General features: G+C 38.4%; 1 protein-coding gene across 2 annotated transcripts; it reads left to right on the forward strand.

Moving 5' to 3' along the window:
- The first annotated feature begins 280 nt into the window (after window positions 1-280).
- cyp33 (peptidylprolyl isomerase cyclophilin-33) lies at window positions 281-17,971 on the forward strand. 2 transcript variants are annotated; one of them, XM_071675091.1, is made up of 7 exons: window positions 281-494; window positions 3,814-3,983; window positions 5,610-5,801; window positions 6,437-6,568; window positions 10,365-10,542; window positions 13,930-14,078; window positions 17,806-17,971. In XM_071675091.1, the coding sequence occupies exons 1-7, from the start codon at window positions 461-463 to the stop codon at window positions 17,872-17,874; spliced, it is 924 nt and encodes a 307-aa protein (XP_071531192.1). In that variant the 5' UTR covers window positions 281-460; the 3' UTR covers window positions 17,875-17,971. The 2 variants fall into 2 exon arrangements, with proteins under 2 accessions (XP_071531192.1, XP_071531193.1); XM_071675092.1 differs by having other exon boundaries at window positions 283-494; window positions 6,440-6,568.
- Window positions 17,972-24,911: the final 6,940 nt, after the last annotated feature.

Genomic DNA, 24,911 nt, shown 5'->3' on the forward strand with positions numbered 1-24,911 from the left:
AAGTCACCCTAACAATCTAATCTAAAACGTTCAATTTTTCATCGTCAACTTTAGGAGTACAAGAAAATGTACCTGTTTAGTTGACAATACGAAATTTATGCGGATATTCCTTTTCTTCTCTCACTCTAAGATATTTTTTATGAAATTCGTTTTGACAATTCATCAAGTTTAAATTGTTATTCTCATAGAATTATTTATTACTGACAAAAAAATGCCCATAATAATTCTCCTGATGATCAGCGGGGTCCCCATTCCTCGGCGTGAGGAGTTTGTTTACCAAACACTCGCTCCTCACGTTTTGAGGGGAAGGCAGGAAAGGAAGCAGACTCATGTGTAGGTGTGGGAGGAGGACGAAACTGTGTTCTCGTGTCAAATAAAGAACGGGAAGCATATGTCACACTTGTATAGTGCTGGTTAAGGAAGAAGAAACTGTTCCCACGTCCTATACCCATCTTCCACGATGTCGAATAGTAACAAGAGAATACTCTACGTCGGTAGGCATACTTGATACACATTTTGTAATCTTTCATTTTGAATTGTCTCTTGTAAACCAAACTATGACGAATTATTTTATGTGCCTGATCAAGAGAGACTAGGTAAAGAATTAGGGGAGCTTGACCTTTGATCTATGCAGTGCAGTAAATTTGTAAACGAGGCCTTATTTGTGTGCAGCCAAAAACTTCGAGTTTTCACTTATTTTACTATGTAGAGGTAGTGTCATTTTTAAAGACTGGAACAAAAATGATGGAGCATTTCATTTTATCCTGTTAATAGATAAGGTGGTTTGTAATAATGGTAAAGAGAAGTGAAAATGTGGGGGGTTTCTTATGGCAGATGTCCTTTAAACTTCAAAAGTCAGTAGAACTAATGAAAACCTCAGCAAACCTCTCTAAGAGCTGCTTTATACCTTGTGGTCGATGTAATTTGAAAATCAATGACTCATGGTCACTATTTGCAAGTTGTTGTTAGGCATTGGTTATGTTCCTGTAGATACATTGCCTAAAAATGGCATGCAGCGGTCATCACAACATGGTAAAATTGTAGGAAATGGACGTGCAGAAAAAAGATACTGAAAATTACTGGTTTGTTACCGGTGGATTTAGTTAAATGTATAGAGGGCATTTAAAGTGTGGCATTTTAGGTTTAGCACCTTAAACACCATCAATTTAAGTTTCATAAAGTGGGCAGAGCTTCGAAGTAGAGGAATGGTGTGCGGTAAAAACACACACAAAATGAATAATTAAGAGTGTAAATAGTGCGTTCATAGTGCTATCATTCAAATCTAGCCAGTAGCAGTCAATCAGGAGGGATACCTAGAACTTCAAGTCATTATTTTGTAATGTATGTGTGAAGACATTAGAAAAGTGATTAACAAATAATTTTCACTTGGTGCATGTTCATTCTATAGTAGAGCTGTATTCGGTTCATATACAAAGTGAAAGAAGCCTTGATGCTACAAGAAAACTTGCTTGTAGTTTAGAAATGCTTATCTAACTTTACCATTTATGCATTTCACTGAATGCTGCCATGTGTCATAATGTTTGAATCTGAGATTTACAAATATGTTGGGTGAATTCAGATGTCTACATAAATTTAACGCTAAAATTAGTACATGTAATATCTTTCCCAAACTGGGAGATTCCTTTATCTCAGTAGAATCTGAACTTGTGGTTTATCTTCCATACTAAAGGAATCATTGCACTTTAACTAGTAACAGAGCTCACATGACATCTTAGCCATTAGAATTGGCAAATAATCCTTTTTTTTTATATACTTATTGGTATTTTACATCAGTTATTTATTATTTAGCCCCACATTTTTCCTCTCTCCCATAGCACTACCACTGATAATGTATTGAATATCGAAAGGTCAGTTTTAAGTGTGAAATTGGAAAATTGCACACTCTGAAATACTTTTGACAGTGGCAACAATGAATCCATAAGTGAGTAACAGATCATGAGCCAAGAAAATACGTGTCTGTCTTATAAAATATTACTAGTCGCATTAATTTACTTTTCAATAACAAGAATATTAAGATAAAGCTTAGCTGCTAGGGGAGGTTATATGAGGTGTTCATAGGTTTTTTTTATTTTAGACAAGTGTTTTTCCTTTGTGTTAATAGCACATTTTCCCAGAATTTCACAACTCTTACCAATATCAACTCATAAAGTATCACAGAATTAATTTAAAGCTCAAAATCATACTTACCTAATTCATCTTATTCCCTAAGCTCAACATTACCTTTGCGAGGTAGCACCGGGAACAGATGAAGAAAAGGCACAACCACTCACACCCATTCTCTAGCTGTCATGTATAATGTATTGAAATCACAGCTTCCTATCCACAACCAGGCCCCACAAACTTTTCCATGGTTTACCCCAGATGCTTCACATGCCCTGGTTCAGTTCATTGATAGCATGTTGACCCCAGTATACCACATCTAAAACTATTTACATGGATTTCATTGATCTTGGTACAAGGATATCACCTCACCTTGATTTTGTTCAGAGTTGATGAATGGCATGATCTACCAACATGTTTCATGGGGTGTCTACTGTTAGCATCATATTTATCTAATTATATCTATGATGTCCGTTCTCTTTGGGAATTCCCTCTCGGGGATGGCCATAGCAAGTCTCCATAACTGCTAAACACCAGTGCTGCTTTTTAGCCTTTAGTGCCTCACCCTTAACAGGCCATTGGCAGAGGTCAACTCCAGCTCAGTGCTTTCAGAGGCTCCTTCCTAATGTTTCTACCAACTACTTCTACCTAATGTGTCCACTTAATATTTGTGCCTAATGTTAGAACCTACTACTTTTACCTAATGCTCTTGTCTAATGTTCCTACCCACTATATTTCTATGTATCTATATCGCTGATGTCTTTTTCCACCTGGAACTCCCTGAAGGAGGTGGCCACTACAAGTCTCCATAACTGGTGAACTCAAGTACCAGGTCATAGCCTTTAGTGCCCTTAACGTAACAGGCCACTGGCAGAAGGCAACTCTAGTGCAGTTTTTTTTTTCCTACTGACTACTACTACCTGATGTTTCTACCTACTGCTTCTAATGGCATGCATGTAGTGATTTATTTCTCTAGAGGATATTGGTTATGGAGCTCACCAGTCAACACTATCTTGGACGAAGTCTACCATGCAATATAGCATTAGCATAGCACAGGCTAAGGCGTGATTTGAATGAAACTATCCTAGAGAGAAAAAGTAGAAAAGTAGAAGAGTACTGGATGGAGAAAAGTGGAAGAATGTGTGGAATGGTGTATGCAAGGGAGGCATGTAAGGACAGGGATAAGTGGAGACTTTTGCCATGGCCATAACCTTGTAGGGAATTCCTGGAGGGAGTGAGTGTCAGAGGTATAGATAGATAGATAGACAGATAGATAGATAGTAGAAATGTAATGAAAAATTAATTTCTTGTCAGTAGCTTGTACATTTATCGACACATGTAATCTATGTTTCTTTCAAAACCTCTGATTAAAGTGGCTCAAACCTTAAGGTTGCATAATAGATTTTAAGTTTAATAACTGTTAGTCTTGAAAGGATATGCATTAATGTGAAAAAAGTATCATTTACTTTGTATCTTCTTTCCTATCCATGGCAAACACACAAGTTAGGGAGAGAATAATGAGGCTGGGTAATTGATAGTGTGTATACTTTTTTCTTGTGAAATAAATAGTCATATTACCATGGAGTTGAAGGACATTTATTACTGTTATCAATATGGATAAATAATATTGCTCTATCCTGATGCTCCCTGTGTTAAGTTTTGGTGTTCATTCAAGGATCTTATACTTTACAGGTGGATTAGCAGATGAAGTGACAGAGGATGTACTGAGAAATGCCTTCATCCCATTTGGTGATCTTGTGGATATACAGATCCCACTTGACTATGAAACTGAGAAACATAGAGGTTTCGCTTTTATTGAGTTTGAGTTACCTGAAGATGCTGTTGCTGCAATTGATAATATGGTCAGTTGGTATCTAGATTTGAAATTTTTTTTGTATAGGTGTTTTGCTCTTAGTAGTGATTACTTGAAGGACATATGATATACAGTCATATCCAGTTAATGCAGGTAGATCCTAACACAGAAAGCTCAACTAATCCAGAAAACTAGCCACCATTCATGGCGATTGTCTTCCATTAGATCAGCTTATTATGGCCCTTAAGATGAATGAAACAACAGAAAGGTTGTTATCCCCCCTTCCCATCTTCAGGGTCACTAAACTTTGGCCTGTTTATGTATGCACCACATTAGAGTAGTGGAAACCTCTTGTGTTATACAATCAATTTGTTATGCTATATTTCAATGAAATACAAAGCTAAAATTAGTGCATATTCTCTTTGTGTTACCACAATGGGCTCCATAATATTTACATTCTAGAAGAAAGATTATGAAGTCTATACATGTTCATTTACTGTGCAGATGGGAAGGTTCTGGACTGCATTTTTGGAGATTCAGGGTAGCTTCAAGAAAAGCACTCAAAGGTTCATTTAACCTTGTCATTTATCATGTGCAGCAGTTAGGAGGTTAGTTCAAATTCAGCTAATGTGCCAGTATTAACAAAGTCATTTAAATCCCATCACAACAGAGTACTGCTGTTTAGCACCAATCGGTACAAACCAACCACAGTGGTTGCTCCGTACTGATTGGTGCTAGACTGTGGTTGTGAGTACACTAATTGCTGTGGTGTGCAGTGGATGTGATTTGAAATACTTTATACACTTTTTTTTATGATCAAGGGTAGCCAACTGAAATTGAAAAACATATAGTTTTGAACATTTTGTTTTCATGAATTACGAATAACAGAGGTTTTACTTTATTGCAATCTGGTAAAGGTATCTCTTCTACTTTCTATATATTTTTTGACTTATGAAGAGATTGACTTATGAACAGGGTTCAGGAACCTGGCCCATTTATACCCTGGGAATCTCCTATACATTATGCACTTTTTTTGATATTATTATTATACTTAATGGCCGTTTCCTGTGTCAGCGAGGTAGTGTAAGGGAACAGACGAGGGATGGCCCAACCTACCTACATACACATTTATATACATAAACGCCCGTACACGTATAGATAAACTCCCATACATGCACATATACATACATATACATTTCAACGTATATGCACATAAACATACACAGACATATACATATATACACATGTACGTATTCATACTTGCTGCCTTCATCCAATCCCATCGCCACCCCACCACACATGAAATTGCACACACACACACACACACACACACACACACACGCAGCCACACGCATTGACGAGGTAGCCCAGGAAAGAAAAAAAGGCCACATTTGTTTACACTCAGTCTCTGACTGCCAATTGTCATACCCCTCAAAATAAGGTTTACTTGGAAGTTAATCTGGTGCATAACTTGAAGCACGTCCTACCCTTGGGTATGGAATTCAGTACAGAGCTTTTAGATATTTTCCAAAAAGTGTTTCCACCAAACCCAGTAAATATGCCACACAAAAGACAACATAAGTGTACCATGGCACACCGTTATACTGTATTTGCATTCTCTGATTAGTTAGATCCTTATCTTTTGCTGTTGTTGAATTGTTTATTTGCTTTGCAGAATGAGAGTGAACTATTTGGTCGTACAATACGTGTAAATCTAGCAAAACCACAGAAGGCTAAGGAGGGCTCCTCACGTGCTGTTTGGGCAGATGATGAATGGTTGAAAAAGTATGCTGGTGCAACAATAGACAGTGATGGTGAAGAGGGGCAAAAAGGAACAGATGCTGTTAAGCGGATGGCAGAGGACACAGTAATTATCAGTATACTTGTATTTTCTTTCTGATCTCAATTTAATCCACTCTTTTTGATTATTTGGATTTCTAGATTGTTGTGCTTCTCTTATTGCTAATGGTATGTATGATCAAGTCTCAGTAAAACTTTTGTTTATATTATATAAATGCATTTTGCAACCATGATGAAAAGTTCAAAGAATATCTCAAGTAAGAGGATTTAAAGAACTTTACTGGACAATAGAAATTTATTAAATTTGAAATTTTATTATGAAGGGGCCATTAAATTTCATTCAGTATTCACAGTCATAGTTCCTGGGCTTTCTAATGTGATGTTCTTTGGACATTTTGATTGCTTTATTACTTCTGTCAGGGGTTCTAACTATGTAAGGTATAAATTTTATCTGGAAAGGCACCAGTCTTCATTTTGGGAGATTAATTTGTATTGTGAAAAATTCACTTATGAATATTTTCCCTATATTGCAAACATATTTCATGTTTACCAAATTATTTTTAGATAACATTTAGAAAGAGCCACTTTTTTTGAAAGGACTTAAATCTCTCTTCTAATTTTTATCCTGAATTTGTTCTTGGGAGTTGGGTTCATGGGAGTTGTATAGTTTTGGTAGAGAAATATTAATTATGTTATTAACAGCAGGAAGAAGAACCCAAGGCAAAGAAAAAGAAGACAAATCCCCAGGTGTACTTTGATATAAAAGCTGGTAAGAGTCTGGTTGGAAGAATAGTCATGCAGTTGAGAGCAGATGTAGTTCCAAAGACTGTAGAGGTGAGTTGAGAACTTAAATTTCTCTTAGGATGCCTGCATGCTCTTGCCACAATTTCCTTAATTCCTCAAGTTGTTTGTATGTAGTGTGTGTGCCCTCTTGCTACTACAGTAAGAGATGGCTCATACAGGATCTCCAGCAACATCATGGTCTTTGACACACCTTGCACATACTTCCATTTTGATAACCTTCTCTTATTTCTTGCAGTTTACTTAAGTTTTTATATCCATACCAGTTCTCAGTTACTTACTGTTTGATGTGACAAGACCCCAGATATTAATGCAATGCAGAATGGGTCTGACCTTACAAGTGCAGTGTGTGATTTTACTTGATACAGGCTCAAACCTGTATAATCTACACAACTCTTTACATATAGTAGAGAGAGAAAGAACAAAAAATGAGACTGAAAAACCCTTTCTCCTTGAGGCAGTGTCCCATAAGCATGACATATATTTGTTGGGAATATATATATAGGGTCACGACTTTCCAACACAGATTTCTGGTTAGGAAACAGGCTTTCACTCTCCCTGTATGAATGAATTAAATGTGATCACTACTTCTTGCTTTAGTGGTCAGTTAGAGTCACAGTGGAATCACTCTCCTGGAAGAGGAATCCCCAGGTCCTTACATGGTAGATTCACATTTAAAAATAAAATGCCATCTGAGAGAGATGGAAGAAGTGCCAATGGCCCCTTTTCTTGAGTTCCTTCAACAAAAGGTTTCTAGGCATAAGTTTAAGTTGAGCCAATAAAATAAGTTTCTTAATCCATGTAGAGATATTCTCACCCAAAGGGTTTTCAACATTCCAGGTCACAAAGTAAAAAGTCCCCTCAAAATCACTGGTGAAGTCCAAAAGGTCTGTGAGAGATTTAACTGAGCATAAGACACAATGCTTCCTTGATGGACTCTTACAAGAGTGAATGAGAGTTGTACTGTTTCAAAATTACAGCTTTATTCTTTGAAAAAAAAACTAGGATTTGGGTTTATCTAAACACATATCCTTGTCAGGACATATTGTGAATTCATAACTCCAACATGAGCCAAAGGCTGTAAGGATGAGTTTTCATTAGGAATTGGAGAGGAGCTATGCTACCAGAAAAAGTGTTAGCTTGTAAAAGGTCTAGGACTTTTGAAAGTTCAAATATTAGCCATGATGAAGATGCAACTGGTCTCAGAAAGAAAGACCAGAGAAATTATACCAAATAGGGCATGTCAGATTTATATCAAAACTCAGAAAAAGGGGTTCTTGAAGACCCTTCTTTACAAGTGTTATTGGCCTAACTCTTGTTGTATAAAGGCTCAAGAAAATCACTAGACATAAGACTTAAGTCACATCCAAGACATCACAGTCTTCAAGGAAGGACTGAAAGGTTTCCCAGACCGATTGACACTCTCTAAGAAGGTTGAGTGTGCATACAGAGAAGATTTAGGGACATGACGGGGGAATGTAAACAATAGGAGGGGCCCCCAAATTTTCCCCTGAAGGTTAAATGCTTCTGGCAAGGCCCAGGGAGATGCTGTTCATTCCAAAAAAGGGAAACTATCCTTCCTATATGTATGGAACCAATTTAGAGAAAGTTTATAACAGAATGAACACTCTCCTTTACAAGCTTAGCTCTAAATATGCTATAGAAGAGAGAAAAGGCAATAATTTGTTGATGTATGTATGGCTTATGGTGAAGTGCTTAAGGTTTGGTAAATGCCTGTATAAAGTCATTTTATAAAGGTAAGGGAGACAAGTGAATGTTCATATTAAACAGGAATAAGCTTGTTGTGTGTATCTGTTAAGTTGTTTGGGAAAGTGGTGATGGAGAGGGTGGTGGCATGCACAGGGCTTCAGACTGGGGAGGAACGTTGTGGTTTCTCTTGTGGTAGAATATGTGTGGATCAGGTTTTTGGTCTGAAGAATGTGCAGGAAATACTTTAAGAAACAAGGATTTGTATGTGGTATTTATGGATCAAGAGAAAGCATATGATACAATTAATTGAGAGTCTTTGTGGCAGGTGTTACAATTATATGGTGTGGGAGGAAAACTGCTAGAGGCAGTGATGAGTTTTATAAAGAGAGTGAGGTATATGTGTGAGTAGGAATAGAGGAGGGTGAGTAGTTCCAGGCCTGTAGTACGGATGTGTAATTTGTTAATGGATAGGGTTGTGAGGGAGGTGAATGCAGTCTTTGTGAATCTGAATGGAGAGAACTTAGAAGTGGACATGGGAGTGAATAGAACCATAGGGTGAGTGAGAGGAAGAAGTTCCTGAAAGTATAGAGGAAGGAGTGGAAGAAAAGTTACTGTCAGAGAGGGTAGAGATGGTTGTGTCTGAAGGTATAGTAGCCACAATGCTGTTTTATGGATGGGATGTATGGGCTCTAGATGAGAATCTGTGGAAGAGGGTAAATGTGTAGGAAATGAAGTGTTTGAGGGCAGAATGTAGTTTGAGGAGGATTGATCAAGTAAGAATGTTAGGGTAAGGGAGAAGTGTAATGATAAGAAGAGTATGGTTGTGAGAGATGGAGAGGGTATGTAGAAATGGTTTAGATATACAGTATGGAGAGAATGAGTGAAGAGAAATTGTCAAAGTGGGGACATGGAGAAGGGGAAGAACAAATTGGAGATATAAGGATAGAGCAAAAAAGGTTTAGAGTGCTCAGAACCAGAAAATCCAGGAGCTGGTAAGGCATGCATGGGATATGGTACCTTGGAGCATTGTGGTATTCAGGGGGCAACATGCTGTTGGTGGATTGAAGCATGGCATATCATGTGGTCTTTGGAAACCACCAAAAGGTCTATGGGGCCCTGGTTAAGGGTAGGGAGCAGCGATTTCATTGCATTACACATAACAACTAAGGAGTGGATGTAAGCAAATAAGGCTGTGTCTTTGTTCCCAGTGTTACCTTGCTAATACAGCAAACAAGTATGAAAAAGTAAATTTATTTTTTCCTTTTGAGTGGCGATAATGACTCCATCACCCTACAGGGGAACTTGGACAAACTCCAGAGTTTGTCAGATATATGGATGAGATTCAGTCCAATGAAGGGTAAGGTAGTGAGGAGGTGACAAAGCGAAAGAAGGCCTGGGTGCGATTATTTCATAGTAGGAAATATATTACAGGAATCTGCATGTGAAAGAGATCAAGGAGTTGATAACTGAGCTACATGATAGGATAATTGTGAGAGCCAGACTCTCAGCTGGCAATAATAAGAATTGCTTTCAGATATATGGGCAAGGACATGTTCATATAATTATTCATTATGTAGAGAGAAGAGCAATTAAGATGGTACCTGAATTCAGATAACTGAGCTACAATGACAGGTTGAGGGTTACAAACCTATCCACCATGGAGGAGAAGAAAAAGGGGACCTTATAACAGCCTTCATATTTCTAAATCAGTTAGGTAATATTAAAAAGGAACAGTTCTTCAAGAGTTGCAGTGCCAGAGGAACCAGCGGCCATAACAAAAACCTCGGTAAAAAGCTAGTTAGAAGGGATGTTAAGAAGCACTGGCTTAGTGTAAGAGTGATGGATGGTTGAAATAAACCAACCAATGAGACTGTGAATGATGGCAATTTACAAAGGTTTAAAAGGCTATTTCATGTCATAGAAAGTTCGAGAGGCAGGGCCCCACAAATGTACTCTCTTCATGTTCTCTACAAATAAGTAATTATGCCCTGCTTATCCAGTATGTGTACAGTACATTTTTTTAAAGAAATTTATTGTTGCTATTAGTTGATGAATATAATAGTTTATTATTAAGCATACTATAGTACTAATTGACACCAGCATATTTGTGTATTCTCAGAATTTCAGGTGTTTGTGTACTCATGAAAAGGGCTATGGCTACCAAGGTTCCATTTTTCATCGAATTATCCCTGGCTTTGTATGCCAGGGTGGAGACTTTACAAACCATAATGGAACAGGTGGACGTTCTATTTATGGTGCTAAGTTTGAAGATGAGAACTTCAAATTAAGACACACAGGTGAGGCTTGAAATGGCTTTAAGTCATGTATAGTACAATGAAATTTATCGAGTATTTTGCTGTAATTCACTTATCTTACATTGGTTTCTTCTCAAGGCAAGGTAGCTGATTTTTTCTTTTTTTGTTTTTCCATATATGTGCCATTTCCCATGTTAGCGAGGTAGTGCCACGAACAGACAGAGAAATGGCCTCATTCACTAACATCCTCACTTTAGCTATCATGCATAATGCACTGAAATCAGAACCTCCTATTCACAACCTGGCCTCGCAGATGTTTCTGTGGTTTCCCCAGACTGCTTCACATGCTCTGGTTCAACTGATTGATAGTACGTAATCCCCAGTATACCATTGCAATGATTTTCTGAGAGAATTTTGATGTTCAATCATGAAACTTTAATAGTGAAATATTAATTCCATTTCTATAGAGTGGATTAACCCCTAAACTTTGGCATATATCTGAAAATTATACTCAGCCAATAAAAAAAATATTTCTTTCAGGTTGAGAAAGAGGATATATGTGTCAGAAGTGGAGGAAACAGGAAGAAGGAGAAGGCTAAATTGGAGGTGGAAGGATGGAATGGAAAAGATCTTGAATGATTGGGGCCTGAACATGCAGGAAGATAAAAGGCATGCTTGGGATAGAGTGAATTAGAGCAATGTGGTGTACAAGGGGTGACATGCTGCCAGTGGACTAAACCACAGCATATGAAGAAGCCAGGATAAACCATGGAAATGTCTGTGCAGCTGGGTTGTGAATGGGGGGGCTGTGGTTTTGGTGCATTGCACTTAACAGCCAAAGAATGGATGTCAGCAAACACAGCCTTTATTCATTTGTTCCTGGTGCTACCTCATTAATGTGGAAAAAAAACAAAAAGAGTGTGAGAAAAAAAGATGAAAACTCTAACATGTATTAATGAACAAAACGCCCACTGAAAATAATATACTTTCCTCTATATTGAACTGCGAAGGTATTGAGTTGGGAGAGGGCCCTAACTGGATGCATCGGTATTATCTATTTTTTTTTTTTTTAAGGAAACAGACAAGGAATGGCCCAGCCCACCTACGTACACATGTATATGCACAAACGCCCACACACGCACATGTACATACATATACATTTCACTATATACATACATATACATACCCATCCCCACCCAGCCACACACAAAATTGCTATTTTATGTGATGGGGGAAATCAAATTGGAGTTGGAAGGATGGAGTGAAAAAGATTTTAAGTGATGAGGACCTGAACATGCTTGAGGGTGAAAGGTGTGCACAAGGTAGATTGAATTAGAACAGTGTGGTGTACATGGGTTGACGTGCTGTCAGTGTGGACTGAATCAGGGCATGTGAAACGTCTTGTGTAAACCATGGAAAGGTTTGCAGAGCCTAGTTGTGGAAGAGCTGTGGTTTCAGGGCATTACACATAACAGGTAGAGAGTGGATGTGAACAAATGTTTTTTTTTTTTCATCTGTTCCTGCTGCTACTTCACAAAAATGGGAATAGCGATCGTGTGAAAAGAAATCTAGTGGTTGTTAGGCTGCAAGTGACATTTATGGAAAAGATATGGATTTATACATCAGCTGGGAATTTAAATCACCAAATTCTTTGCCAGGCTAGTGGCATGTCTCAGCCATCATAGCAGACCAGTGTACTGGCCCATGGGTAAAGTACATACAGGCATGCTTCTACGGTGGAAATATATTTTGTAGAACTTGAGTTCCCAACCACACAAGCTGGCACAGGAGAGGGACATTTATGAATAATGTATCTTCTCCAATTTTCTTTGCACTCTTTTCTCAATCCCATCACTGTACTTTTCTTTCAGACTTTCTATATAATATCATTTGACTTTACTTTTTTATTACTCTTTTTTATGACAAAGGCTGCAGTCATTGACAGAAGCAGTTACCAAGGCTGTGGTTTTATGCCCTAACCAAATCCTCATGTTCTTTACTTGCAAGTTATGATGAAAAGGGGACCTCTCAGTTTTCTTTAATTGTGAGGGAATGGGCATCAGAGATATAGATAGATGTGTGAAGCACCAGAGGTAAACCATGGAAAGGTTTGTAGGGCCTGGTTGTGGATAGACAGCTGTGATTTCAGTGCATTACACGTGATGGCTAGAGAATGGATTTTAGTGGATGTGGCCTTTCTTCATCTCCAATTTGGTGTCCATATTCACCTTGTTCCCTCCTCCACTTCTGATATATACATCCTCTTTGTCAACCTTTCCTCATTCATTCTCTCCATATGTCCAAACCATTTAAGCACACCTTCAGCTCTCTCAACTACACTCTTTTGTTATCACATCTCGCTTATCCTGTCTTAACTTAGACCACATATTGTCCTCAAACATTTCATTTCCAACATATCCATCCTTCTTCACACAGCCTTATGCTTTGCATCCATGTAATATTGTTTGGACTACTATTCCTTGAGACATAACCATTTAAGCCATCCTAGAAAATCTTCTCTTTTTCTACACATTCTTCAATGCTCCCAAAACCTTCAGCCCCTCCTCAACCTATGACTCACTACTGCTTTCATGGCTCTGTTGCTGCCATGTCCACTCTTAAGCATCTAAAACACTTCATTTACTCCATTCACTCAAACTCCCCAACTAACCTTTCTCTCCACCCTGCTAATCCCAAAACATTTACCCTTACCTTTCTCCTTTCACATAGTCTTCCAAACTCAGTCACCAACTTATGCAGTTTCTCACTTGAATCCCACCAGCAAACAACAACTGACTCACTTCCCAGGCCCTCTCATCCTCAGCATATTGCATACATGCCTCCCTCACCACCCTATCTATAAATTGCATACATGCCTCCCTCACCACCCTATCTATAAACAAATTGAACAACCATGGTGACTTCACACACCCCTGCCAGACACCAACCTTCACTTGGAACCATTCTCTCTCTTATCTTCCTACTCTTACACATCATTATTTATTCATTTATTATACTTGATCACTGTTTCTCATGTCAGCGAGATAATGCCTAGAAACAGATGAAGAAGAGCCCATTCACTCATACACACATACATAAATGCCCATACATGTACATATACATATCAAAATATACACATATGCATACACAGACATATACATATATATACACTTGTACATATTCATACTTGCTTCCCCTCGCCCATTCCTGGCGCCACCCTGCCCAACAGGAAACAGCATTGCCTCCTTCTGCTTCAGCGCAGAGGTGCCAAGAAAACCGACAAAAAAGGCCACATTTGTTCACGACGTACGTCCAGATAAAAACTTTTCTACTTCAAGCAGCTTTCCTTTCACACCATATATTCTTAAGACCTCAGGAGCCACAAGGCATCTCTTATCAACCCTATCATATGCTTTTGTTTGTTTACAGGACCAGGAATACTCTCCATGGCCAACTCAGGTCCTAACAGCAATGGATCACAGTTCTTCTTAACTGCAGAGCGCACTGAATGGCTTGACAAAAAGCACGTTGTCTTTGGCCAGGTTATCTCTGGTTTAGACGTTATAAGAAAAATAGAGGTAAGAATATTCATATCCGCAAAGTTTCACTGACAGTTGTGGTCTACATGATATCAAGTCCAATCCCAACTATCTAAAGCAATCTCCACATCCTCTAGGTGTTCCCTTTTGAGACTTACTCTTAAGCCATCGTGTTTCATTTCCCTGTTGCATTTCTTTACTGTATTTTTGTTTACATTCACACCCACCTTTCTCCTGTCACACACTGTCTCAAAATCTGTCACCAGCTGCGGAAGTTTTTGTCTTTGATCAACCACCAAAGCTGTGCCATCTGCAAACCAACTGATTCACTTCATTTGACCCCCCCCTTACTCTGTTACCTATGAATTCACCTTCCTCACTACACCCTTAAACAGAACAAACATCCACAATAAGTTATGAAAGGATAAGAGATATGTGTGATAACAAAGAGTGTAGTAGAGAGAACTGAAGAGGGTGTGTTGTTCTTAGTAGAGGTAGGACTTAGTCACTTCCTACTAACTCATGTTAAAACTCCTCTTTGCTTCTTATAACTTTCCATTTGCCCCATATATTTGTAGCACTTTCCGCAAGCCTCTCTTTCAATCCTTTCATATGCTTTCTTCATATGCAAAATTTTTTTCATGCTTGACCACCGTTTTCTGCATTAGCAAGGGAGCACCAGGAACAGAAGAAAGGCTGCAACTGCTCACATCTTTTCTCTGGCTGTCATGTGTATCACCTGGAAACCGAAGCTCCCTATCCACAACCAGGCCCCATAGGCCTTTCTGGTTTACCTTGGACACTACACATGCCCTGGTTCAGTCCACTGACAGCATATCAACCCCAGTATACTAAATAATTCCAGTAGATTCTTTACTGTACACCCTTTTCACCCTCCTACGTGTTCAGGCCCTGATTGCTCAAAATCTTTTCCCCTCCATCGTTCCATCTCTAGTTTGGCCTCCCCAATCTTCTTGTTCCCTCCTTTTCTGACACGTATATCCTATTTGTCAACCTTTCCATAAATGCCACAAATAATTCTGTCTCTTCAAGCATTTTTCATACAAATTTTTCAAACAAAAGGTGCACACAACCTCTTTGTCTCCTGAAGCCACACCGCTCCACCCCATTCAGATATTCTCAGTCACCACTCCCCAGTACACCTTACCAAGTTTATTTCAAAAGATTTAGATCTAATTCAAGCATTCACTTCTGTTCCCCTTGCCTTATCTTTAAGGGCACTCTTCATGCATTCTGCCATTCCTCAGGTACCTTAATAATAATAATAATAATCCCTGGGGATAGGGGACAAAGAATACTTCCCACGTATTCCCTGCATGTTGTAGAAGGCAACTTAAGGGAGGGAGCAGGGGGCTGGAAATCCTCCCCTCTCATTTTTGATTTTCCAAAAGGAGGAACAGAGAAGGGAGCCAAGTGAGGATTTCCCTCAAAGGCTCAGTCCTCTGTTCTTAACGCTACCTCGCTAACATGGGAGATGGCGAATAGTATGAAAAAAATAATAATAATAATTATAATAATAATAGATATCTGTATGCATTTGTGGCTTAACCTTGTATAACTGGTCATCATGCTTCCTTTCTCCAAGGTTGGCACTTCAGTGCAACCCACATCCCTTCTCCATGACATACCTCTTATTCCCCTTCTGTATGAGTGTTTGTGTAACATAAATATGTATAGGGGAGAAAGAATACTTCCCACGTATTCCCTGCATGTCATAGAAGGCAACTAAAAGGGGAGGGAGCGGGGGACTGGAAATCCTCTCCTCTCTTCTTAATTTTCCAAAAGAAGGAACAGAGAAGGGGGCCAAGTGAGGATATTCTTTCTAAGGCTCAGTCCTCTGTTCTTAATGCTACCTCGCTAGAGCGGGAAATGGCGAATATATATGAAAAAAATATACGAGAGTGTGGGTGGAGGAAGAATATGAGGAGTATTGGGAGAACTCCCAATGCTCCTTGTATCCTTCCTCTACCCACACTTCCCATGTATTCCCTGCATGTTTTAAAAGGCAAAAACAGTCTCCATAACTAGTGAATTCCCGATGCCGCTTTGTAGCCTTTAGTGCCTTACCCTAAACAGGCCACTGGTAGGGGGCAACCTCTAGTGCAGAGGCTTCTACCCAATGTTCCCACTGGGTAATTCTACCTAATGTGTCTGCCCTCATTCCACATACTTTCGTCAAGCATTTCATTTCCAACACATTCACCCTACTCAGCACATTTTTGTCTAAAGGACTATGGTATTCATCCATATAGTGCCAGTGGGACTACAATATACCTTCAAACATACTCATCTTTACCTCAAAAGACAGAGTCCTTTCTTTCCACTTATTCCTCAATGCACCAAAGGCCTATGCCCTATAACCCACCCGGTGGCTCAGTTCAGCTTCCTTGGTTTCATTCTGTGCCATGTTCACTCCCAGGTATATAAAACACCCTACTTTCTGCCAGTTCCCGTAAAGCAGGTTTTTCCCATAATAATAATAATATTTATTATACTTTATTATCTATTATACTTAATCGGTTTCCCGCTTCAGCGAGATAGCACCAGGAAACAGATGAAGAATGGCCCATCCACTCATGTATAAATGCCCATACATGCACATATACATACATATACGTATCAACATATACATACACATACAAAGACATATATACACATGTACATATTAATACTTGCTTGCAGTTATCCATTCCTGTAGCTAATAATAATATTGGAGGGCGAGAGGCGTGCAAGGATTAGAGTAGATTGGAACGATGTGGTATACCAGGGTTGATGTGCTGTCAGTGAACTGAACCAGCGCATGTGAAACGTCTGGATTAAACCATGGAAAGGTCTAAGGGGCCTGGATGTGCCCATGCCTGGCAACCATATAACATTGTTGGAACCACTATTCCTTCAAACGTACAAAGACATATATACACATGTACATATTAATACTTGCTTGCAGTTATCCATTCCTGTAGCTAATAATAATATTGGAGGGCGAGAGGCGTGCAAGGATTAGAGTAGATTGGAACGATGTGGTATACCAGGGTTGATGTGCTGTCAGTGAACTCAACCAGCACATGTGAAACGTCTGGATTAAACCATGGAAAGGTCTAAGGGGCCTGGATGTGCCCATGCCTGGCAACCATATAACATTGTTGGAACCACTATTCCTTCAAACATACCCATTTTTGCTTTCCGAGATAATGTTCTCGCCTTCCACACATTTTTCAACTCCCAGAACTTTCACCCCCTCCCCCACCCTGCGACTCACTTCCACTTCCATGGTTCCATCCGCTGCCAAGTCCACTCCCAGATATCTAAAACACTTCATTTCCTCCAGTTTTTCTCCAACTTAACTCCCAATTGACTTGTCCCTCAACCCTACTGTGCCTAACAACCTTGCTCTTATGCACATTTACTCTCAGCTTTCTTCTTTCACACACTTTACCAAATTCAGTCTGTCTCCTGATGCTCCTCGCTGACATGGGAAACAGCAGTCAAGTATAATAATAATAATAATAGAAATCCAGGTGGAAGAAGTTAGAAAAGACGTAAAGAAATACTTTGTAGTAAGGAACAATGGATGAAAAAGTAACTAAACAAAAGTGAATTTTCATTGTTTTAAAAAGTTTGGGAAACCATACAAAAGAGGTTAAAGGTGGGATCCCTTAGGTCAGACTTCCTTGCATGCCTATGTTGATGAAATCAGTATACAAGTATACCATTCACTTGTTAATTTTTTCTTATTTTTTTTCAGAAATGGGGAACAAAGTCTGGCAAGCCAACAGAAAAAGTTATTATTTCTAATTGTGGTGAACTTATTTAACAAATGAAGTAAAGTATATCATTTTAAGACACTGAGAAGTTTTGCGGATTTTTTTTCATGTACTTGTAATACTGCTTAATAAATATATGAAAAATCATATTAGTACTCTGTATACACATGTAAGAGTTTGTGTGAAGTATATATATTTTTCCTTCATTTTGTAAAACAAACGCAAACAGCAACAAACCAGTCAGTCCTTTTGAGGTTGTTTGTGATAGTGGAAGAGATTAGAAGCTTTGAATTTAGTATGGTAAGTGCAGAAGTGCACACAGGTAACCCACGGAGAAATACCTGTAATCTTTATCTATGCTTTTGTGGCCTACCAGAGGCTGGAGGTGTTCAGAGAATTGCAAAGACTACTCTGCATCAAATGGAAATAGCTCCATGCAGGAGGTGTTCAGAAAGTAGCAAAGACTACCCTGCTTTAGATGGAAATAGCTCCAGGGGCACCCAAACCACCTCTTGGTCAGAAATGGGGCTTGCATGAGATGGAAACTGCTCTCTCTACGCTCATCATCTTGTGATGAAATGAGGTTGGTTATTAATGAACGATTCTATTACATCCAAAACTAAATGTGCATAGACTTTTACAAATATTTCCATTAGATTCCAAATTTAGTGTGGTAAAGTCTGAAAAGTCTATTTGAAGTTGAATTCATATACATTGAAGTCCGCTAGAATAGGGGTTTACTGCTGTGTGAAAGGTGTGATATTTCTAAATATTCATGTTATTCATTTGTAATACTGTACCTGTGCATGAAATAAGATTATGCATGACATAAGAGTACATTTTTCATACGAACAACAAATCTTTACATTTCCTTCCCACACTTAACTTGTTTGAAAAGTATATTTCTAAATATACTTCTGTATCATCTACATAATGCCGACATATAAAAGAAGGGTACAATACGAATACTACTCAAGAGAAAGATTGAAATGTTATTACCTTGTTTTCCTGTATTAGGAGCTGTCAAGCGTATCATTCACACCCTCTTGGGGTGCTCCCTTTGAAAGGGATTAGGCTGTCACAAAGGTAATAACTGATTTTTCTGTTAATTTTGATGGTAATGAATCATTTAATAAGTTTTTTTTTTTTTTTTTTTTTTTTTACTATTTGCAGAAACTATGATGGAATTTTTGGACAATGCCTTTTGCTTAAGGGTTAAATTAATAGATTCCCATATTAATGTTACACTGAAAAGAAATCCCATTAATCTTTCACTGCATGAGGTTTCTGTTTTGTGTATTCACTTGTGTGGAAAAAACACCCTTACATAATATCTCTATTATACATAATAGAGAGCCATGGCTGGTAGCATGGATCCTCATTATTTATGTATATGATTATATTTTTCTCCTCAAATTAATTCCATTCTACATACACCTAATCACTTTGTTTTTTACAAGGCATGATTGTACAAATTCCATACATATAATTTACATACTTTATGATTTTTACATGTACATAATATTTACATCCTATATTCATTATTCACTTATAATTTACAGACAGGCCATTATTTACATTGTGAAAAAATACAAAATTTCACTAAACATAAACAATATTATGAGAGTAACGGTTTCTTTTACTGTAAAATTGTATACAGCAGTTGCTTTATAAATTTCACTTCCTACAATGAGTGAGTGATGTGTGAGATTTTGTTTCAGCTGTGTTGTGAGGTTCCTAGTGCCATCTACAGATGTGATGTGGATTCATATATCAGCTGAAAATTTGAATGGTGCAAACGTTTAGTTACGATTATGGCATGGCACTCACTACTACATCCAGCCACCATAGTGGCACAACACCGAGAAAGGGATAAGTGAGCTGCTGTTATGCATGGGACACTGTGCTGTATTGCCAAAATCAGGGCTGTGTTAAAATTAGAAAAGAAAAATTGTAGGTGGTAATGATAAAATTATAAAAGAAAAATTGTAGGTGGTAATGATACTCAAATAAGGTTAATAAAATAATAATAAAACTATCTTCAACTTTTAAAATAGTTTACTCTCTGTACATATATACAAATATGTAACATGACTCTACAAGAATTTTATTAAAATTATTTACACCAAACCTTTGAGGGAAATAAATCTGACCAAAGGATGATTAATACACAAGAACCACACCATAGGACAAAATTATGAGCAAAACAGGAATTTTGCAGGACCCAGTCACACTGGGAATTTAGTCTTAACATAAGAAATACTAATAAATCTTTAATTAATCCATTACATCATCATCCACTTCTGTTGAGTGGCAACCTCTAAGGTGATTAATAGTAAGCCAGTCCAGAGGCTTTATCATTAAACTTATGATGCTGCACACACCACTGAGAAAAAAATGCTGGCCAACATTATCAGGCTGAGGGCTTGAGGTCATCTCATGGGCTGAGTGCAGTGTTACCACTTTTCTGTACTATGGCACATCAATAATTGAGTAATGATATTTAGGGCTAATTTTGATATCCTTGAATTCACAAAAATTCCTGAAACAACAAAACATCCTAAGTGCAAGGTATACCTGAAATAATTGCAGTCAACTTTTCTACTGAGAAAATATTAAGCCAAATCCACTGAGATTTTAACTTTACATACTTTATAAGCTCGCATCTCAACAATGATGGCATTTCACAATATCTAAACATTCACTGATGAAAAATCCTAAACCTGAAACGGAAAACTGTCTTTGCCTTAGAAAATCATTTCTTCACTGAGTGAATATGTCCTAAACCTGGATATGGCGAGGTATCTGAGACACCTTGAATCTCTCAAACTTTACCGGCACAAGATGATAATCCTAATTATGACTAGAAATTTCTGTAGCAGAGGAAAAATGAATGTGATAAAATGTTATAAGTCCATTATCAGAAACAAAACCAAAAAAATACCATTTTGGTTTTGATGCAACTTTTGATCTTGCATACAGCTGCTGGATTGCAGTCATCTTTTTTATGGGTATATTTTCTTTTTACAGTCCTAAAACTAGCATTTTCTTTTCATAAGATTATCTCAAATAAATACATCTAGCTCAAATACAGAAAGCAAGGGAAGCATGAAGACTGAAAAACAAATGTAATGACATAAAATGGAAGGTAATGTAACCAGAAGCTTGCAAGATTAAAGTACAGTATATCAAAAATAGTTTTTTCAGTAGGTTTCAGAGTTGGCTCTGCGTGCCTTGTTTACCTTAGTAAAACTATAAAACTGATGCAACAAACCTCAATTATAATACTAATGAGCTCAGTTATGTTGGAAGGCATGTCATTACTAATCAGCACTGCATTTTTACTACCTGTTACTCATTGAATGATAAATTTTAATTCCAACAGCATACACTTGCAATGGTATTTCCACTAAAAACTGAAGTCAGAATCCAAAGATAAACACAAAATTAGGTTTTTCATTAATTATTATCATATATTAAACAAGGACTGAGGAGAAAGAACACTACTCATATCTCCTGCTACAAATCATTCCTTCTTGTAATATTAATTTCCAAAGAAAGAACGAGGTAGCTTCAGGACAGATGATTGAGCCTTAGAGTCTAGATCCTCATTTGACCATTTCATGTTTCTTCTTATAAAACATAATAGAGGAGGGAAAATCCCCAGCCTTCTACAACATGTAGGAGGTACATGCATAGTATTCTTTCTCCCTAATCCCCAGGAATAATATATATGCATGTGTACACACATACATGTATGTTTTTTTCATACATATTTGCCATTTCCCATGTTAAGAACAGAGGCATGAGCCTTAGAGAGAAAATTCTCACTTGGCCCCCTTCTCTGTTCCCCTCTTTTGGAAAAGTAAAAACTGGAGGGAAGGATTTCCAGCCCCCACTCCCTCCCCTTTTAGTCGCCTTCTACGACATGCGGGGAAGTATTCTTGATCAGCTTTTCTTATGTTTGCGGGATAGCACCAGGAACAGAAAAAGAAAAGCCATATCCACTCACATCCATTCTCTACTTGCCTGATGAAATGCAGCGAAACCACAGCCCACTATCCACAACCAGGCCCTGCAAACCTTTCTATGGTTTACTCCAGATTCTTACTTGCTCAAGTTCAGTCAACTGACAGCACATTGACAACACTATGCCCTTTGTTCTAATTCATTATGTTCCAAGCAATCTTTTCACCCTCCTCCACGTTCAGGCCCCAATCGCTCAAAATCTTTTTCTTTCAATACTTCCATATCCAATTTGGTCTACCCGATCTTGTAACTTCCACTTCTGACACATATATCATCTTTGTTAACCTTTCCTTACTCATTCTTTCCATATGTCCAAACCATTCTTTCGTCTCTCTCCATATGTCCAAACCATTCTTTCATCTGTTTTCTTGTGCTACCTCCCTAATGTGGGAGACAGCAACAAAGCATAATAAATATAAATAAAATCTCTCTTACCCTATCACACCACCTTACACCACATATTCTCCTTAAACATTTCATTTCTGATATATCCATCCTCCTCTGCACATCTTTATCTACAGTGGGAGGAAAGCTATTAGAAGCAGTGAAGCGTTTTTATCAAGAGTGTAAGGCGTGTGTGCAAGTAGGTAGAGAAGAGGGTACATGGTTCCAGGTGAAGGTTGGTCTTCAGCAGGGCTATGCGATGTCACCATGGCTGTTTGTTTATGGATAGGGTGGAGGGGTTAAATTTAAGGGTCTTAGAGAGAGGGGCAGATATACAGTCTATAGGGGTGAGGGGCCTGGGAAGTAGCAGTTTGCTGATGACACAGCACTAGTGGGAGATTCAAGTGAGGAACTGCAAAAGCTGGTGTCTGAATTTGGGAGTGTGAGTGAAAGGTGGAAGTTTTGAGTAAACGTGAATAAAAGTAAGGTTATTAACTTTAGCAGAGGAGAAGGTCAGGTTAGTGGGAATATAAGTTTGAATGGGGAAAATTTGGCAGCAAATGGAAACAAGTGGGCGAAGGGACAAAGGTTCTGGGGGAAAATGTCGAAAGAGAGGTTGCTGTCTGCCAGGGCAAAAAGGTATAGTAATAGGTACAAGTAATCCCATATAGTAATCCCAATGACGATGTACGGATGCAAGACATGGGCTATAGATGAGAACATGCAGAGGAAGGAGGATGTGATGGATATGAAATGTTTGAGAAGAGTATGTGGTAAGAGGTGGTTTGACTAAGTAATAAAAGGGTAAGAAAGAGGTGTAGTAATATAAATAGCAGTTGAGACAGCTGAAGAGGGTGTGCTGAAATAGTAGGGCATATCAAGAGAATGAGTGAAGAGAGGCAGACAAATGGGATATATATGTCAAAAGTGGAGGGAACAAGTAGGGGGAGACCAAATTGGAGATGGAAAGATGGAATCAATTTTATTTCAATAATCAGGGCCATAACACTCAAGAGGGTGAAAGATGTGCAGGGGATAATGTGAACTGGAACGTGGTATATAGAGGTTGATGTACTGTCAATGGCATGAGCCAGGGTATGTGAAGTGGCTTGGAGCAACAAGGAAAGATTTGTGGGTCCTGGATGTGGATAGAGGGCTGTGGTTTTGGTGCAGTACACATGACAGATAGAAAATGGATGCGAGTGAATGCGGCCTTCTCCTTCTGCTCTAGGCGCAACTTCATTAACATGGGAAATGGCAATTAAGTATGGAAAAAATATATGTGTAAAGTGTCAGGAAAATATATTGTCCATCCCCATATGTTTTCAAAGGTGATGTCAAACTTACATTTTAGTACTTTGTCATCTCTCCTTTGGCCTTGATTACCATCTGCAGAAGTCTGGATATGGAATTGACAAGGTTCCTAATATATTCTAGGTCCAAATTTTGGGTCCTTAGGGGCATGATCTCTTGAATGAGGTGAGCATTGATGTTACAGGAAGCAAACATGACTTTCACTTGGTTGAAGCAGTTCTCAATTAGTGTAAGGTCTGGGGAATTCTCAGGCTACACCAGCAATTGAATATTTTTCTCTGATAACCAATTCATCAACTTTTTAGCCTTATGGCAGGGGGCACCATCATGCATAAGGTAATCATACCTATGAACCTCAGGGAAAAAGAAACAGATGATCCCCTAGCACCTTAATGTACCGTTCTCCATTCATCATACAGTTTTTAGGGAGGGAAGTACAACCCTTCCCTACCCATTGTACCACTAAAACAACCCCAGATCATCACACTATCTATAATTTCACCATCTTCACACTCAAACAAGTCATAATTTAACCTCCTCACCCTCCCATGTCTTATTCCATTGTTGCTCACTCTTCAGCTCTTATTCTCCCTAAGGTTTGCAGATACTCACTCATCCCAACTCTCACTTGCTGTATAGTTCAATCCCTGCAGCTTCCTCTTGACCTCCTGCCACTTTCCCTAATATGTCCCCCAATCATTTGCACTCCTCAGTAAGTACAACCCATACACCCCTCTTTTCTATTTATTTCAGCTTTATTTCATCCCACAACTCACTACCTTTTCTAAATCTGTCCACCTCCCACCTTATAAATGCCACATGCAGCTCTTGCAAATTGCAACACTGCTTCCCTAAATACCTTAGATTCTTCACCCACTACCCTTACTTCATTTACTCTCATATTTTGCTATTTGACACTCAGTCTGTCCTGGTATTTCTTCATACAACTCCAATTTCCAAGCTTACTTACTCTCACCACTCTCTTCTCACGAACACTGTTTCCTCTATCAAAAACCTCAACATATATCCACCCTTGCCTTCACAAGATAGAGAGCAGACCTCACAAATGTATAAAAAGAATACATATACTGAGGAGTGAGTGAGTATATACCAACCAACCACAACCCTCAACTACTCAGTACTGCTGGTGATAAACAAAGTATCTGACATTGTTCCCTAACACAACTTCACCCAAAAAATATTTTACACCAACCTCCACAACAATTAAAGTAATGGTTGACCAATTTCATAGCCAGCTGCCATGCCCAAGACACTCATGTTGGCTTCACCTCTGAAAAACAAACTCTAATGGAGTTCTCTAATGAGCAGTTCTTTCTCCAACTTTCTTCCTACAAGACCT

The sequence above is a fragment of the Panulirus ornatus genome, chromosome 20 (assembly GCF_036320965.1).
Source record: "Panulirus ornatus isolate Po-2019 chromosome 20, ASM3632096v1, whole genome shotgun sequence".
NCBI classification, from domain to species: Eukaryota; Metazoa; Arthropoda; class Malacostraca; order Decapoda; family Palinuridae; genus Panulirus; species Panulirus ornatus.

Excerpts from the sequence above, each read along its gene's own strand:
- cyp33 (XM_071675091.1), top strand. The coding sequence starts at position 461 with ATGTCGAATAGTAACAAGAGAATACTCTACGTCG. Across the intron at positions 3,984-5,609 it reads TTGCTGCAATTGATAATATG|AATGAGAGTGAACTATTTGG; the intron begins GTCAGTTGGTAT and ends TTTGCTTTGCAG. Across the intron at positions 6,569-10,364 it reads TAGTTCCAAAGACTGTAGAG|AATTTCAGGTGTTTGTGTAC; the intron begins GTGAGTTGAGAA and ends GTGTATTCTCAG.